A 17,893-nucleotide genomic window follows, 5' to 3' on the forward strand; every position below is an offset into this window, starting at 1 on the left:
TTCCTTCATTTAGCTGCCTTGTTTCCTAATTCACATCATGGTTCACACATCATCTTTGCACTCATTAAACTAAACTGACATCCCATATGTAAATACCACACATTTAAAATTATCACCTTTTTAGGTAGTGGCTGAGCACTAAGCTTTACAAGATGGACGATTAGGGACTTGCGGACTCTTCCATGGGTGAACATTGAATTCTCCAATTTTCGGTGGCTACATAACCCTCCCACTCTCCCTTCTTCCCCCATATAGCCCCACCTCCTCCTTTCCCTCCCCCCACCCCAACCACTCTGCCCTGCATCCCTCCTTCTACCCACATTCTTTCCTCTAGCTTCACAATTCACAACTCTTCAATCCTTTTGTATCACACCTTCTACAAGAAGGCTTTGCATGTATAATTTCCTCTCTCCACCTGGTAATCATTACTGTGACAGAGCTTGAAGTGGAATGTCCTTTTACCCAGGGTCTCATCATGGACCTTTAGGGGGGGGGGGGGGGGGGGGGGGGGAGAGATAGTGATACAGTGGAGGTAGGTGAGATGCTTCCTGCCCCTTTAGATTGGCAGAGTCAGAGTTTTGAGTGGCAAAAATAATAATGTATGACGGGCAAATGTTTCTTGCATCACTTCACTTAGCATTGACGCATGGTGAAGACTATGTGTACTGTGGTTTGAGAATCCACATTGCAATTTGAGATTCAATTCTTCCTCCACAGGATTCAGAGGCATATAGAGCAAAGAAACTGATTCTTTGGTCCAATCAGTCAAGGAATCACGATTAAACCATTTGCATGAATCACATTTTATTCTCCCTACTAATTCTACCATTCACAAGAAATACTTTATTTACTGGGGCCAAATTCTCACTATTTCAGTCACATCCTTGTGCGCTACAATTGTACAAGAAATCTGCACTCTTCCAATGGTGTTCCTCAGGCATACCCCCACTTTTAGTTGCTTTATGATCTGAAAGTTGCATTCGTAACCTCGCTATCTTCTTTTTTTAAGATGATCCTTAGGATTTCTCTTCAATTACAATATTATGCACCTAATCCAATATCTCCGAGTGACTCAGGTCAAAATATTGTTGCCAACATTTCCAAGAAGCGCCTTGGAAAGTTTCATTATATTAAAGTTACCATGCAAATGTAAATTTTGTTTTTATTGGCAGAATAGCACAAGTAACCTCCCTTCAACTGAATAAATAATGCACTTGGCAGACATCATTGCAGCTAGATTATCTTAGCTCAGGAGGGATTTTGTTTAAAACATCTTAAGCAGAGAACTTTTGAATCATGCCCGACTTAAGAGTCATAGAGTGTCAGTCGTACAGCACGGAAACTGTTCCTTTGACTCAAATTGCCCATACCGACGAAGATGTCCCACGTGCCGGCCATATCTCTCTAAACCTGTCCTATCCATGTAACTGTCCATAGAGTCTGAAGAAGGGTCTCGACCCATTCCTTCTCTCTAGAGATGCTGCCTGTCCCGCTGAGTTACTCCAGCTTTTTGTGTCTATCTTTGGTTTAAACCAGCATCTGCAGCTCCTTATTACTCACTACCTGTCCATAGCACTTGTTTCAACTATCTCCAATGGCAGATCGTTCCATACACCCACTACCCTCTGTGAAAAAGTTCTCCCTCAGGTTCCTATTCCTTCACCTCGCATCCTAAACTCCTATGATGCCAAAATAAGATAATGGCCATGATTGTGTTAAATGATTTGAGCAGGCTTGAGAAGTGTATTGGCTGTTCCTATTTCTATAACCATCCAACCAACGCATTTTAGGCCATTCTGTCCTGTTATTAACCTAAAATATTTAAATATAACTTGCTGACTTCCAGCATTGCAATTTCTAACAATTTTCCATAATTAAATAAATTATCTTAAATGCTCTAATGCACATGTAAACATGGCTCAATCCAATCATTGTACTCTCCCAACTCTTCCACCATACCACATGGGAGCAGAGACCTTGACTGTAGTTTAATTATTAAAAGATGCAGAATAATGGCATTGTCCTTGCTACCTCAGCAGTTATTGAACTTCACATCAGAATTACCCCAAATATTCCTTATAGAATGTTGAGAACCCACACATTCCACTAGTGGAATTTACAGCTGTGACTACACCAGTATCGTATAAAGTACAGTGTCAGAGCCTTCTCTTCCATTCACAATTTAAAATAAAACAAATGCAAAATATCGACTAAAACACAAAGTGCTTGAGGAACTCAACAGGTCAGTCAGCATCTGTGGAGGGAATGGATAGACGACGTTTTGGGTCGGGACCCTTCCTCAGAATGCCCGTGAGGGGGGGGGGGGGGGGGGGGGGGGGGGGGGGAGAGCTGGCTAAGAAGTGTGGATGGGGCCAAGCCCAGAAAGGATTAGGTTTTTAAAAACACAAATTAATGTTTACACAAAAGTCTTGCAATCTCCATTTTTTTTAAATCACAGGAGTGTTCCCACACAATCCCATCTTCACCAATCAATCGTTACAGCCAACCAATTTTACAAAGACTTAGATGCTGGAGGAATCTTGAGCAAAACACAGTGCTAGAGGAACTCAGTGGATCAGGCAGCATATCTGTGGAGGGAATGGCCAGGTGATTTTTAGGATTGAAATCCTTCTTCGGACCCAAGAATGACATTTCTTCAGACCTAAAAATGTCCAGTCTCATAATGCCAGCAATTGACACAAGATTCGTAAACTGAATGGCTCAAGGAGCAGGAAGCATTCACCAGTCTTAGAATCACTGAGAAAAAAAGGAGGGAAGTGTAGAAGTGACATTGCATGGTAGAATGGATGATTAATACTGCACATTATAACCCATCCTACCACAGGCAAAACAAAGTATTTACATGGTACACAGCTTGCTGCACTTAAAATGCCAAAAATCTCAACAAGCATTAAAAACATGTCAACTTTCATTGCATTTTCTCTCAATAGCTGCATAAAATATTGATGTGGACGGGAATGATCTGCCAAACAGGTTTTCCAAACCCAAATCAAAATGTAGATCAGCATAATTATTCCTAGCCAGCACTGCACAAGTGGATCCTTTCCCTGTCAAAACCACATTTAACGAACGGAGCTTGCATCCCCACAGGTATGTTATTAAAGCATTGCGGGTTCAGGACTGCAGATGTGTACGAAATGTTTAAGAACTGCAGATGCTGGAACAATCGAAGGTAGACAAAAAATCCTGGAGAAACTCAGTGGGTGAGGCAGCAGCTATGGAGAGAAGGAATAGGCGACGTTTACGAGTCGAGACCCTTCTTCGAAAAAAATAAATCCAAGGGCTTAGGAGGAATGGGCAACGTTTCAAAGAAGGGTCTCGACCCGAAATGTCACCTATTCCTTCCGTCCATAGATCCTGCCTCACCCTCTGAGTTCCTCCTGCATTTTTTGTCTACCTGCAGAAGTGTACATCAGCTGTACATGCCGAGATGCCAGGTTACACCTTCCTGGTGTTTTAATATATTATACGCTCAGTTTTAAAAAGGTGTTTGAAAAGAAGTTGACCACAAATGTCCCAGTGCATTGCTTGTAAAAGGCGAGTAAACAGGTTGAGCAAGTAATTAAAAATGGCAGCAGAATGTTACTATTTATTGCAAGTGGAACTGAACACTAAAAATGGAGGAAGTTATGAATTAGTTATATAGAACAAAGAAGATTGTTAAGGGTTTGGACATGCTAGAGGCAGGAAACATGTTCCCGATGTTGGGGGAGTCCAGAACCAGGGGCCACAGTTTAAGAATGAGTAAGCCATATAGAACGGAGACGAGGAAAACACTTTTTCTCACAGAGAGTGGTGAGTCTGTGGAATTCTCTGCCTCAGAGGGCGGTGGAGGCAGGTTCTCTGGATGCTTTCAAGAGAGAGCTAGATAGGGCTCTTAAAAATAGCAGTGTCAGGGGATATGGGGAGAAGGCAGGAACAGGGTACTGATTGGGGATGATCAGCCATGATCACATTGAATGGCGGTGCTGGCTCGGGGCCGAATGGCCTACTCCTGCACCTATTGTCGATTGTCTAACAGTACAGTGCAGGAACAAGCCCTTCAGCCCACAATGTATTTGCCAAACATGATGCCAAGTTAAACTAATCTCTGCCTGCACATGATCCATAGTCATGTGTTGACCTAAAAGCCTCTTAAATGGCAGAATTGTACCTGCTTCCACCATGCCCTGGCAGCGCATTCCAGGCACCCTCCACGCTGTGTAATAAAAAAGAAAACTTGCCCCGCAGATCTCCTTCAAACTTTCCCCCTCTGAACTTAAAGCCATGTACTCTCGCCCTTGACATTTTCATCCCAGGGGAAAAAACGGTTCTACTTGTCGATCCTATCTAGACCTCTCATCATTTCATCTACTTCTACTAGGTCTCCCCTCAACCTCCGATGTTGCAAAACAATGATCCAACCTCTCCTTAAACCTTCTAATCCTTATAGGGCCTCAGTAGGGTTTCACATTTGGAATACTTTTCTCTGCATTAACAGATTGACAGTAGTTCAGAGAAAGTGTATTAGCCTGCATTGGGCAGTTGTCTTCTAAGGAAAGGTTGGGGCAGGTTAAGTTTAGAACTGTAGGACGAGTCCTGATTACACTATTCAAGATCTTCGGGGGTCTTGATATAATGGACATGGATTGATGTTTCTTCTTGTGGGAGAATCTCCAACTAAGCATTATCATCGACGATTATTGGCTGCAACCTTCCCTCCATTGATGAATTGTACACTGCAAGGGCCAGGAAGTGAGCGGGCAAGATCATCTCTGATCCCTCTAACCTTGGCCAGAAACTCTTTGAATCACTTCCCTCTGGAAGGTGACTCCAGATTGTCAAAGCTGCCACAGCCAGACATAAAAACAGTTTTTATTCACAAGTAGTTGCTCTACTCTGAAGAATTGGTTTTGGCCCGAAACGTTGCCTATTTCCTTCACTCCATAGATGCTGCTGCACCCGCTGAGTTTCTCCAGCATTTTTGTGGACCTTCGATTTTCCAGCATCTGCAATTCCTTCTTAAACACATAGTTGCTCTACTCAACATCCAAAAATCTGTAGCCTCCATTTGATCTGGTATTTTGTTGGTTCACATGCTTGATCAATGGTGTTTTATCATTAATGTCTTATTATTATTAATGTTTAGTGTTTTCCGAGTCATTCGTAACTGTCACGTATGTCATGTTGTTACTTGTGGGCGGAGCACCAAGGCAAATTCCTTGTATGTGAATACTTGGCCAATAAAATTACTTACTTATTTCCAAATAAGACAGATGAGATGATTTTTTTCACCTTACAAATCTTCAGAGCACTGTTCCTCAAAAGACAGCGGAAGCAAAATCTCTGAATTTTTTTTGAGCAGAAGTAGATAGATTCTTGATAATGCATGAAGGTGAAAGGTTGTTACGTGTGGACTGGAATGCAGCATGGAAGTTATAATTAGATCTGCCATGACTTTATTAAATAGCAAAATAGGCTTGCCAGTCTGACTGCGTCTAATTGGTCTGAATACAACAGGGAGCAATGAAACGCCTTGTCCCCATGAAGAAACTTCATTGCAAAATTCACAACTAAATGTTGTGGTCTGCCCATCCCAGTGCAGAAAGGGGGTAATGAATCACACAAAAACTAGAACAGGAAATTAAATCAGAAGGAAAATAGCAGTAGTTGCAATAACATCTGTAAAGAAAAAGGGCGGATTAACCTTTCAACCATGGGAGAATCATCAGTCCGAGAAAAATCGAGTTATTTTACCAAAATCAAAATAATCATTTATATTGTTTAAGAGAAGAGTATTTAACTCTCATGTGTGCTGACAACAGAATGAAGTCTGTATTTGCATTTAAATCAATGCAGAAAATTCAAGCTCAACTTTAGAGAGCTCGGAAAAATGCTGAAAAGCAGGACCTCCAGGGTTGTTATCACCAGTTTGCTTCCAGTTCCTCGTGCTGGCGAGAGCAGGAACAGGGAGATACGGGACCTGAACGTGTGGCTGAGGAACTAGTGCACGGGGCACGAGGAGGATGCTAGGAGGCTGCAAGGTGACTTGGATAGGTTGGGTGAGTGGGCAAATGCATGGCAAATGCAGTATAATGTGGATAAATGTGAGGTTATCCACTTTGGTGGCAAAAACAGGAAAGTAGATTATTATATGAATGGTGGCCGATTAGGAAAGGGGGAGATGCAACGAGACCTGGGTGTCATGGTACACCAGTCATTAAAAGTAGGCATGCAGGTGCAGCAGGCAGTGAAGAAGGCGAATGGTATGTTAGCATTCATAGCAAAAGGATTTGAGTATAGGAGCAGGGAGATTCTACTGCAGTTGTACAGGGTCTTGGTGAGACCACACCTGGAGTATTGCGTACAGTTTTGGTCTCCTAATCTGAGGAAAGATATTCTTGCCATAGAGGGAGTACAGAGAAGGTTCACCAGACTGATTCCTGGGACGTCAGGACTTTCATATGAAGAAAGACTGGATAGACTCTGTTTGTACTAGCTAGAATTTAGAAGATTGAGGGGGGATCTTATAGAAACATACAAAATTCTTAAGGGGTTGGACAGGCTAGATGCAGGAAGATTGTTCCCGATGTTGGGGAAGTCCAGAACAAGGGGTCATGATTTAAGGATAAGGGGGAAATCTTTTAGGACCGAGATGAGGAAAACTTTTTTCACACAGAGAGTGGTGAATCTCTGGAATTCTCTCCCGCAGAAGGTAGTTGAGGCCAGTTCATTGGCTATATTTAAGAGGGAGTTAGATGTGGCCCTTGTGGATAAAGGGATCAGGGGGTATGGAGAGGTACAGGATACTGAGTTGGATGATCAGCCATGATCATATTGAATGGCGGTGCAGGCTCGAAGGGCCGAATGGCCTACTCCTGCACCTATTTTCTATGTTTCTAACAGGGAAACAAACTGATCAAAAGTTCCATCTCACCTATTTAACAAATATAAAAACATTTATCTGTGGGACGGAATGCATATGCTGGTTTAAACCGAAGATAGACACAAAAAGCTGGAGTAACTCAGCGGGTCAAACATCACCTCTGGAGAAAAGGAATAGGTGACATTTCGGGTCAAGACCTTCTTACAGGCACAAAATAATTAATGTTGGATTGGCATCTCCTTACAAATTGATGTACAAGAGTGAAATGTAATGCAATCACATTTACAAAAAACAGTATTAGCCACTGTTAAAATTAGGTAAATGGAATGTTGGCCTTCATAACAAGAGGATTTCAGTATAGGAGTAAAGAGGCTCTTCTGCGGTTGTATAGGGCTCTGGTGCGACCACATCTAGAGTATTGTTTACAGTTGTGGTCTCCTAATTTAAGGAAGGACATCCTTGTGATTGAGGCAGTGCTGCACAGGTTCACGAGATTGATCCCTGGGATGGCGGGACTATCATATGAGGAAAGATTGAAAAGACTAGGCTTGTATTCACTGGAGTTTAGAAGGATGAGGGGATATATTTTTAAGGACAAAGGACATTTATTATCACATACACCAATTGGTGTAGTGAAATTCGACTTGTCAATCTTATAGAAACATATAAAATTATAAAAGGACTGGACAAGCTAGATGCAGGAAAAATATTCCCAATCTTGGGTGAGTCCAGAACCAGGGGCCACAGTCTTAGAATAAAGGGGAGGTCATTTAAGACTGAGGTGAGAAAAAACGTTTTCACCCAGAGAGTTGTGAATTTATGGAATTCTCTGCCACAGAGGGCAGTGGAGGCCAAGTCACTGGATGGATTTAAGAGAGAGTTAGATAGAGCTCTAGGGGCTAGTGGAGTCAAGGGATATGGGGAGAAGGCAGGCACGGGTTATTGATTGGGGACGATCAACCATGATCACAATGAATGGCGGTGCTGGCTCGAAGGGCCGAATGGCCTCCTCCTGCACCTATTTTCTATGTTTCTATGTAATGATTTCAAATTTGGTTTATAGTATAACCAACATTGTCCATTAATCCATGAACATCGAGGACAAAAACAATTACAATTCCTACTTTCAAATTCATAAAAGGCAGAAAATACGTGTTTTTTTTGGGTAAAATTTCCAATATATGTTTCAATTTGTACCATCTAACTATTCATATTAACCAACGATTTAAAAGCCAGCAGAACAGTGGTAAAAAAACTACCCAACTCTCACCGACTAAAGGTACATTTCCTATGACAATTTTACATTTTCTTATAAAATACATACATCAGTAACATTTGTGCCTGCATTTCAAAAAAGATAAAGCTATATGATTGCTATATGGCTCTCCTTCAACTCAGCGTCACATGTTTACACAGGAGCTTGATCGCCCCGACGAGGCAGCCTGCCACCGGCTACGAGAGTAAGATCCTCCCATCAACGGAAGGTTAGAGGCCCAGGCCCCTAACCGCTGGAGGAGAGAGAAGGGGAAGATTGAACTTTTTTTCACCTTCCATCACAGTGAGGAGTGTGGAGGAGTCACTGTGGTGGATGTTTACGTTAAAATGTATTGATGCTGCCCGACTTGCTGAGTTACTCTAGCACTTTGTGTCTATAAGATCACCCCACATCCTCCTGTGTTTCAAGAAATATGGTCCTAGCCTGCCAAATCCCTCGCTATAGTTCAGGCCCTCAAGTCCTGGCAACATCCTTGTAAATATTCTCTGCACTCATTCCAGCAAAAAATGCAACTTATAAAACAGTATGAAACAATTTGCACTAAACAGTAAGCTATATGACTCTCCTTGAACTCTGTTTACACACACCTACATGTACACGCATAACACATACAGCACTCACATTTCTGCTCATAGATTGCACATATGCACAAATGTGACACTAAAGGAGAAAAACACATCAGTCCTACACGTAAAACGCCATACACGTGCGTTAATATATATTACAATTATATAATGCGAAACAGTCAAGATAAATCACAACCAACATTGCCAATGTGGACAGCAAGATGTGGAACATAATTTCCAACGCACAGAATTAAGATTTCGCTTTGACATTGATCTATGTATTTGGTGCATAAATACAATGGGCAGGACAGCAAATGCTGAGCTGGATCGACAGCAGCAGTAGCGGCCTGCGGCTCCCTGTCAGGCAGCAGCCCACCTCGGCCTCTCCCTTCCCCACACAGTCCGCCGGCCTGGCACTTACGTGAATGCGAAGAACAAGGTGCTGGATCCCACTAGCAAAGCGGCGGCTGTCGACACCGGGATGTATTTGGTAGGTTTAAATTTATTTCCACTGGGCATCCTGTAATTCCCACATAGTCTTGAGAGGAAGAGAGAGAGTGATGGGGGCAGGGTCGTGCAGCAGCAACAGCTATTACTGTTACTACTACTACTCCGGGACAGGGCGCTGTGGAGACAGGGCCTGGCTGAGCGGCGGTGAGAGGGAGGGAGGGAGGCAGTGGGGGAGAAATTAACCCCCCTAGCAACGGAGCGCTGGCGGAAGGCGGGGCCTGCTGACACGGTGTCGGAGGGCGGGGCTCAGTGATGCGTATATGGGCGGGGTCTGGTAACGCGACTCTGAGGGCGGGGCCTGCTGACGCGTTGTCGGAGGGCGGGGCCTGCTGACGCGTTGTCGGAGGGCGGGGCCTGTTGACGCGTTGCCGGAAGGCGGGGCCTGCTGACGCGATTGTCGGAGGGCGGGGCCTGTTGACGCGTTGCCGGAAGGCGGGGCCTGTTGACGCGATTGTCGGAAAAGCGGGGCCTGCTGACGCGTTGCCGGAGGGCGGGGCCTGCTGACGCGTGTCGGAGGGCATAGGGGCCTGCTTTTTTTTGTGACGCGTTGCCGGAAGGCGGGGCCTGTTGACGCGTTGCCGGAAGGCCTATTTCCTTCGCTCCATAGATGCTGCTGCACGCGTTGAGTTTCTCCAGCTTTTTTGTGTAAAGGCCGGGGCCTGCTGACGCGTTTGTCGGAGGGCGGGGCTCAGTGATGCGTATATGGGCGGGGTCTAGTGACGCGCTTGTCGGAGGGCGGGGCTCAGTGATGCGTATATGGGCGGGGTCTGGTGACGGTAGCAAGGGGCGGAATCTGTACATTGTTTATAAATTGTAGGAGCAGCATGAGGCCATTCGGCCCATCAAATCTACTCCGCCATTGGCTGATCTATCATTGGGACAAGGCCCCTCTCACCACCATCCAAATGAGATCTTGCTGTTTATTGTTCAAGAAGGAACTGCAGATGCTGGAAGATCGAAGGTACACAAAATTGCTGGAGAGACTCAGCGGGTGCAGCAGCATCTATGGAGCGAAGGAAATAGGCTCTTGGTGTTTATTGGTTGGTTCCAACGATGAGGCATTTTGCCAAACTGGGAGTCCAATCATGGAACCCAGACCCATAGATCCTTGACCCGCAGGGCCTGCAGGATGTTCTATGTTGACCACTGCCCGATGGACGTGATCCTTTGAGATTATACCTTTCATAGCCAACCATGGGTTTACCAGGCACAGCCCTGCCGGAGGTCATTTGTGGCCGGCTTTGATTAGTCAGATTCAGATTCAAAGTTTATTGTCATTGTGCAGTGTACATTACAGAGACAACGAAATGCAGTTAGCATCTCCCTAGAAGAGCGACATAGAATATGAGAGCGACATAGAATATGGTCCTGGTCCAGCTCTTCACGTCCCGCCCCCCACCCCTTACTTTCAAACTGAAAAAGGGTCCCGACCAAAACGTCACCCATTCTTTTTCTCCAGAGATACTGCCTGAACAGCTGAGTACTTCTGAGTCTCTCTTTTGTGGCCAAAGGTGTTGGTCTGGAAGAATCTTTCCACAAAGGTGGTGTGGTAATGTAGAGCTAACTTATATCCAGCTGATATCCCTGCCTCTGGCTTAACTCTTCTCATCCCACACCCTTTTGTCTCCTTTTCATCTATCTCCACCCATCTGCTAGGCTTAGGGCCTCGTTAGAACTATGCAAACCTTTCTGCTGATAGACCGTCGACTCATTGAAACAAACGGCCTATCTTCTGGGCTCCAACGGTCCCATCAGTCTTTCCAGGTGCGGCAGAGGTTCACCTGCACCTCCTCCAACGTCATCTATTGCATCCGCTGTTCTAGATGTCAGCTGCTCTACATGTCAGCTGCTCTACATCGGTGAGACCAAGCATAGGCTTGGCGATCAGTTCGCCGAACACCTCCGCTCGGTTCGCAATAACCAACCTGATCTCCCGGTGGCTCAGCACTTCAACTCCCCCTCCCATTCCGAACCCGATCTTTCTGTCCTGGGCCTCCTCCATGGCCAGAGTGAGGACCACTGTAATTTGGAGGAGCAGCATTTCATATTTCGCTTGGGCAATCTGCACCCCAGCGATATGAGCCAAAGATCTTATAGCGCTATAAGATCTTTGGTATGAACATTGACTTCTCTAATTTCAGATAGTCCCTGCTTTCACCACCCCTTCTCAGCTGTCCCTCAGCCCACTGGCTCCTCCTCTTCCTTCTTCTTCCCACCCCCCCCCCCCCCCCACCACCCCCCACCCTCACATCAGTCTGAAGAAGTGTTTCGAGCCGAAACATTGCCTATTTCCTAGATGCTGCCTCATCCGCTGAGTTTCCCTAGCGTTTTTGTCTGTCCCATCATTCTATCCTGTTCTGGAATTGTCTCCTGTACGAATTTGTTGCAGATTAATGAACAGATGCCACCAAAGCAGGAATCTGCAACATGATGTGAAGAATATCTCCTTTTGTACCATTTGCATGGATCAGTTCCTGTGGACTGGAGGGTAGCCAATGTAATTACACTTTTTAAGAAAGGAGGGAGAGAGAAAACGGGGAATTATAGACCAGTTAGTCTTACATCGGTAGTGGGGAAGATGCTTGTTGATTATTAAAGATGTTATAGCAGTGCATTTGGAACAGAGAAACAGAAGATAAAAATATAATTCTCTATGATCGTTTATTTGAATATTTAATTTGTATAAATGTTACAGCCAACTTAGGTTGTGGATGATTAAATGAGTGCTAACAATAATCCTCTAAAGAATGACACTTCTTGTTCCTCCAACTGGACCTACTCTTAGTGACCACAGCAAAGCAAATTGTTTTTGTTGATTTGAATAGTAGTTGAGCTTTTCCAATGTAGCAAACATGTTGGTGTCTTTCCTAACCACAGTAAGTGGAAGAAATCCAACCTAACACAATGGTGTCCAAGCAGCCTGAGCTTAATAATGGTTCCATCAAAGGGCTCCTATTCACCTGCAAGTTGCTTCTGATGTCCAGACTTAGTTCTGCTCAACTCAAGCCCATTTTGTTGTGTGCTGTCCAAGCCCTCTTGGGGCTGCACGGGAGAATCCACGGCGCTTGAGAAATTTGTCAAACTCGTCGGGCTCTGACTCATCATGTGCCCCAGTGGCATTTTCTTGCAAGTCTTCAGAGGGAAAGTTACTCGCAAACAGCTGGCGACCACATCAGTCAGCAGATGTTTCAAACATTCCACTTCACACCGTCTGGAGGAGATCCGGGCCCAGAAACATAGAAAATAGGTGCAGGAGGAGGCCATTCGGCCCTTCGGCCCTTCGAGCCAGCACCGCCATTCATTGTGATCATGGCTGATCGTCCCCTTTCAATAACCCGTGCCTGCCTTCTCCCTATATCCCTTGACTCCACTAGCCCCTGGAGCTCTATCTAACTCTCTCTTAAATCCATCCAGCGACTTGGCCTCCACTGCCCTCTGTGGCAGGGAATTCCATAAATTCATAACTCTCTGAGTGACAACGTTTTTTCTCACCTCAGTCCTTAATGACCTCCCCCTCATTCTAAGACTGTGGCCCCTGATTCTGGACTCGCCCGACATTGGGAAATTATTTCCTGCATCTAGCTTGGCCAGTCCTTTTATAATTTTATATGTTTCTATAAGATATCCCCCTCATCCTTCTAAACTCCAGTGAATACAAGCCTAGTCTTTTCAATCTTTCCTCATATGACAGTCCCGCCATCCCAGGGGTCAATCTCGTGAACCTACGCTGCACTGCCTCAATCACAAGGATGTCCTTCCTCAAATTAGGAGACCAAAACTGTACACAATACTCCAGATGTGGTCTCACCAGAGCCCTATACAACTGCAGAAGAATCTCTTTACTCCTATACTGTACTGAAATCCTCTTGTTATGAAGGCCAACATTTTATTAGCTTTCTTCACTGCCTGCTGTACCTGTAAGCCAACTTTCAGTGACCGGTGTACAAGGACGCCCAGGTCTCTCTGCACCTCCCCCTTACCCAACCTAACCCCATTGAGATAATAATCTGCCCCCTTGTTTTTGCCGCCAAAGTGGATAACCTCACATTTATCTATATTATACTGCATCTGCCACGCATCTGCCCACTCACTCAACCTGTCCAGGTCACCATGCAACCTCCTAACATCCTCTTCACAGTTCACACTGCCACCCAGCTTTGTGTCATCTGCAAACTTGCTAGTGTTGCTCTTAATTCACTCTTCCAAATCATTAATATATATGGTAAACAGTTGCGGCCCCAACACCGAGCCTGGCGGCACTCCACTCGCCACTGCCTGCCATTCTGAAAAGGACCCGTTCACTCCTACTCTTTGCTTCCGGTCTGCCAACCAATTTTCTATCCATGTCAACACCCTACCTCCAATACTATGTGCTCTAATTTTAGTCACCAGTCTCCGGTGCAGGACCTTATCAAAGGCTTTCCTACATCCACTGGCACCCCTTCATCCATTTTACTTGTGACATCCTCAAATAATTCCAGAAGATTAGTCAAGCATGATTTCCCTTTCATAAATCCATGTTGACTTGGACTAATCCTTTTACTGCTATCCAAATGCCCCATTATTACCTCTTTAATAATTGACTCCAGCATCTTTCCCACCACCGAAGTCAGGCTAACTGGTCTGTAATTCCCCGTTTTCTCTCTCGCTCCTTTCTCGAAAAGTGGGATAACATTAGCTATCCTCCAATCCACAGGAACTGATCCTGAATCTATTGAACATTGGAAAATGATCACCAATGCATCCACTATTTCTAGACCCACCTTCCTCAGGACCCTGGGATGCAGACCATCAGGCCCAAGGGATTTATCATCCTTCAGTCTCATTACCCTACCCAATAATATTTCTCGCCGAATGAAAATTTCTTTCAGTTCCTCTACCCCCTTAGATCCTCTGTCCTCCAGTACATCTGGGAGATTGTTTGTGTCTTCCTTAGTGAAGACAGATCCGAAGTACCTGTTCAACTCTTCTGCCAACTGCTTCGCACCAACTTTCCTTAGCGCTGAAGTTTGGCGGGGTTTTGCGCAGACGGACAGCGGTCTCTGCAAATCGGATGGACTGTGCCCCCTCCCCCCCATGACCCAACGCCGTGGCCGGAGCGAGGTCCAATGGTCAGCAAGGCGGCGGGACATGGTGCGGTGTATAGGGAGGTTTCACGGCAGTCGGGTCACGACCCATGACCCGTACTGTTGCTACGCTACTCCAAATGGATTACACGCGATGAACTGCAGGTAGGCACTTACCATTGTTTCCAGCGTAGCGGGCCCGTTAAAACCCGCTGAAATTGTCAATTTTTGCGCTGTAAATAATTATGGAAATCGGGATAAGCGTGAGAGACATTTAGCCTACTTCAGAATTCCAAAAGTGAGGAGAAATGACGGTAGATAGAAACGAGAGCTGAAGGGACAACAACAGCCAGAGTGCTTGCCGAACATTGGCCGTTTGCTCACTGCATTTCATCAACTAAGGTGTTTTTTCTTGATTCCTTTGACATCTAAAAAGTTTCAGAAGTGATAAATCTGGCTGTAATTTTTTTTAATCGCCCATGGTTCCCAAGTGGGTTTTTACATACAAAATGAAAACGCATCTGAAGAAAAATTTACAGCCAGATTTATCACTTCTGAGAATTTTTAGATACCAAAGGAATCAAGAAAAAACACAAATAATGCCTTACTTGATGAAATGCAGTGAGCAAATGTGATAATTCCCAATATTTTCAATTCCGATATTTGCACGGCCAATGTTTACCAAGCACTTTAGCTGCTATAGTCCCTTCAGTTCTCGTTTCTCTATAGGGAGGTTGCACGAAAGGTCACTGGGTCATAGGGCTCGACGCACGGAGCCGCTAAATCCAACTGGAAGACATCCGTCACTTCCGGTATATGTTATTAATGCTAGAAACGCCTACTTTCCTACCTGTTAAAAACTGCCAAAATGTTGAATTTTTGCGCTGAAAAAAATTGTGGGAGTCGGGGTAAATGTGAGAGACATCGTACCCAACTTTTCTTCAGATGCGTTTTCATTTTGTATGTAAAAACCCACGAGAACCATGGGCGATTAAAAAAAATTACAGCCAGATTTATCACTTCTGAAAACTTTTTAGATTGCCAAAGGAATCAAGAAAAAACACAAATAATGCCTTAGTTGATGAAATGCAGTGAGCAAACAGCCAATGTTCGGCAAGCTCTCGGGCTGTTGTTGTTGTCCCTTCAGCTCTCGTTTCTATCTACCGTCATTTCTCCTCACTTTTGGAATTCTGAAGTAGGCTAAATGTCTCTCACGCTTATCCCGATTTCCATAATTATTTACAGCGCAAAAATTGACATTTTCAGCGGGTTTTAACGGGCCCGGGCGTAGCAACAGTACGGGTCATGGGCAGGGCTGGATTAACCATTAAGCAAAATAAGCACGTGCTTAGGGCATTAAGGGAAGGGGGGCACCACAGAAATGGTAAATGGTTTACGGCACAAAATAAATCACTTTAAACTTACTAAAATAATATTCAAAGCGGTTTATATGATCGGAAATATACTTTTCAAATATGAATAAAGTGGAAGTATACAAAAATAAACATTATTTTCCATCTTACTGTTAGTTTTGTTTCATTTTGAAAAATAAAAAATTATTTTATGGTTTATTATTGTTTATATTTTGAATTACATATATAAATACGGGCACCAAAATCTTTTAAGTGCTTAGGGCCTCTATGGGTCTTAATCCGGCCCTGGTCATGGGTCGTGACCAAAGATCCTCCAGAGATGGTGCCTGACCTGCTGAGTTTCTCCAGCACTCTTGTCATGGTCTCCCCTATATCCCGCAGCTGAAGGGCCTGTTCCCGTGACTCTGGGACTAGTATAGATGGGGCATGTTGGTTGGTGTGGGCAAGTTGGGCTGTAGGGCCTGTTTCTGGGACTAGTATAGATGGGGCATGTTGGTCGGTGTGGGCAAGTTGGGCTGAAGGGCCTGTTTCTGGGACTAGTATAGATGGGGCATGTTGGTCGGTGTGGACAAGTTGGACTGAAGGGCCTGTTTCTGGGACTAGTATAGATGGGGCATGTTGGTTGGTGTGGGCAAGTTGGGCTGAAGGGCCTGTTTCCGTGCAGGGTGACTCTATGACAGAAGAAGTTTAGAGATGCGGATGTAATGCTGAGGCTTTATTAGGTGCTGGTGAGGCCACAAATGGAGTATTGTGAGGAGTTTTGGGCCAGGAGGGATGTGCTGGCTCTGGAGAGGGTCCAGAGGGGGTTTACAAGAATGATTCTGGAGATGATTGGGTTCATGAGGTCATGAACCCTAAGGAATAAGAGCAGAATTAGGCCATTTGGCCCATCGTCTACTCTGTCTTTTAATCATAGCTGATCTATCTCTCCCTCCTAACCCCATTTTCCTGCCTTCTCCCCATAACCTCTGACATCCGTACTAATCAAGAATCTATCTATCTCTGCCTTAAAAATATCAACTGACTTGTGGCCTCCACAACCCTGTGGCAATTAATCCCACAGATTCACCACTCTCTGACTAAATACGTTTCTTCTCATCTCCTTCCTAAAAGAATGTCCTTTAATTCTGAGGCTGTGACCTCTGCTCCTTGACTCTCCCACTAGTGGAAGCATCCTCTCCACATCCACTCTATCCAGGCCTTTCATTATTCTGTTTCATTGTGGTCACCCCCTCGATCTTCTAAACTCCAGCGAGTACAGACCCAGTGCTGACAAACGCTCACCATAGGGGAATAAGATGCATTTACAGAGTAACCGAACGTAATGTTCACACTGAACTCACAGACTCACTCAGTCTGAAGAGGGGTCTCGACCCGGAACGTCACCCATTCCTTCTCTCCACAGATGCTGCCTGACCCGCTGACTTACTCCAACACTCTATGAAACGTCACCTATCCATGTTCTCCACAGATGCTGCCTGACCCGCTGAGTTACTCCAGCACTCTGTGAAACGTCACCTATCCATGTTCTCCACAGATGCTGCCTGACCCGCTGAGTTACTCCAGCACTCTGTGAAACGTCACCTATCCATGTTCTCCACAGATGCTGCCTGACCCGCTGAGTTACTCCAGCACACTGGGTCTATATAATGTTGTCACAAGCAGGTCTGGAGACATTTTCTAAGAAGGGATCTGGTGATTTTGTTGCCACATGTTTACAGGATTAGACTGGAGAGGATGGTTTTATTGCATCTTTTGTAGGCATGAAATAATTAGATTGACTGATTATATAAATAAAAGCTTTAAGCATGGTTAGAGTCACATGCTGCAGGCAGGCAGGCAGGCAGATGTTTTAATGTATGACACTTATGGATCCTGAAATCTGAGGGGGACAGAAGTATTTTCCATTTAACATGATTTGTGAAAATGATTACATTAAATTGTTAGAAGATACACAAGATAGAATTTTGTTTAGGAAGGAATTGCAGAAGCCGATTTAAACCGAAGATAGGCACAAAAACCTGGAGTAATTGACAGGATTTGCAGTTTTCTTTTGAGAAGAAGTGAATACTGATGTCATTGAGTGGAAAGAGGCCGTTCCTTCAGCCCAACTTGCCCACACCGGCCAACATGCTTCATCTACACTAGTCACCCAGCGCAAAAAACAGGTCCTTCCTTCAGCCCAACTTGCCCACACCAGCCAACATGCCCCATCT

At 44.8% G+C, this 17,893-nt stretch overlaps 1 protein-coding gene across 1 annotated transcript in view; it reads right to left on the bottom strand.

Annotated features, from left to right (window-relative positions):
- Positions 1-9,426, bottom strand: part of zdhhc8b (zinc finger DHHC-type palmitoyltransferase 8b) — a 150,079-nt gene extending 140,653 nt beyond the window's left edge. Inside the window, exon 1 of the mRNA XM_055655534.1 lies at positions 9,150-9,426. Coding sequence (XP_055511509.1) covers positions 9,150-9,247 — 98 coding nt within the window. The 5' untranslated portion in view covers positions 9,248-9,426. The remainder of the gene's footprint in view (positions 1-9,149) is intronic.
- Between the last annotated feature and the right edge of the window lie 8,467 nt (positions 9,427-17,893).

Source organism: Leucoraja erinacea, chromosome 25, assembly GCF_028641065.1.
Source record: "Leucoraja erinacea ecotype New England chromosome 25, Leri_hhj_1, whole genome shotgun sequence".
Lineage (NCBI taxonomy): Eukaryota > Metazoa > Chordata > Chondrichthyes > Rajiformes > Rajidae > Leucoraja > Leucoraja erinaceus.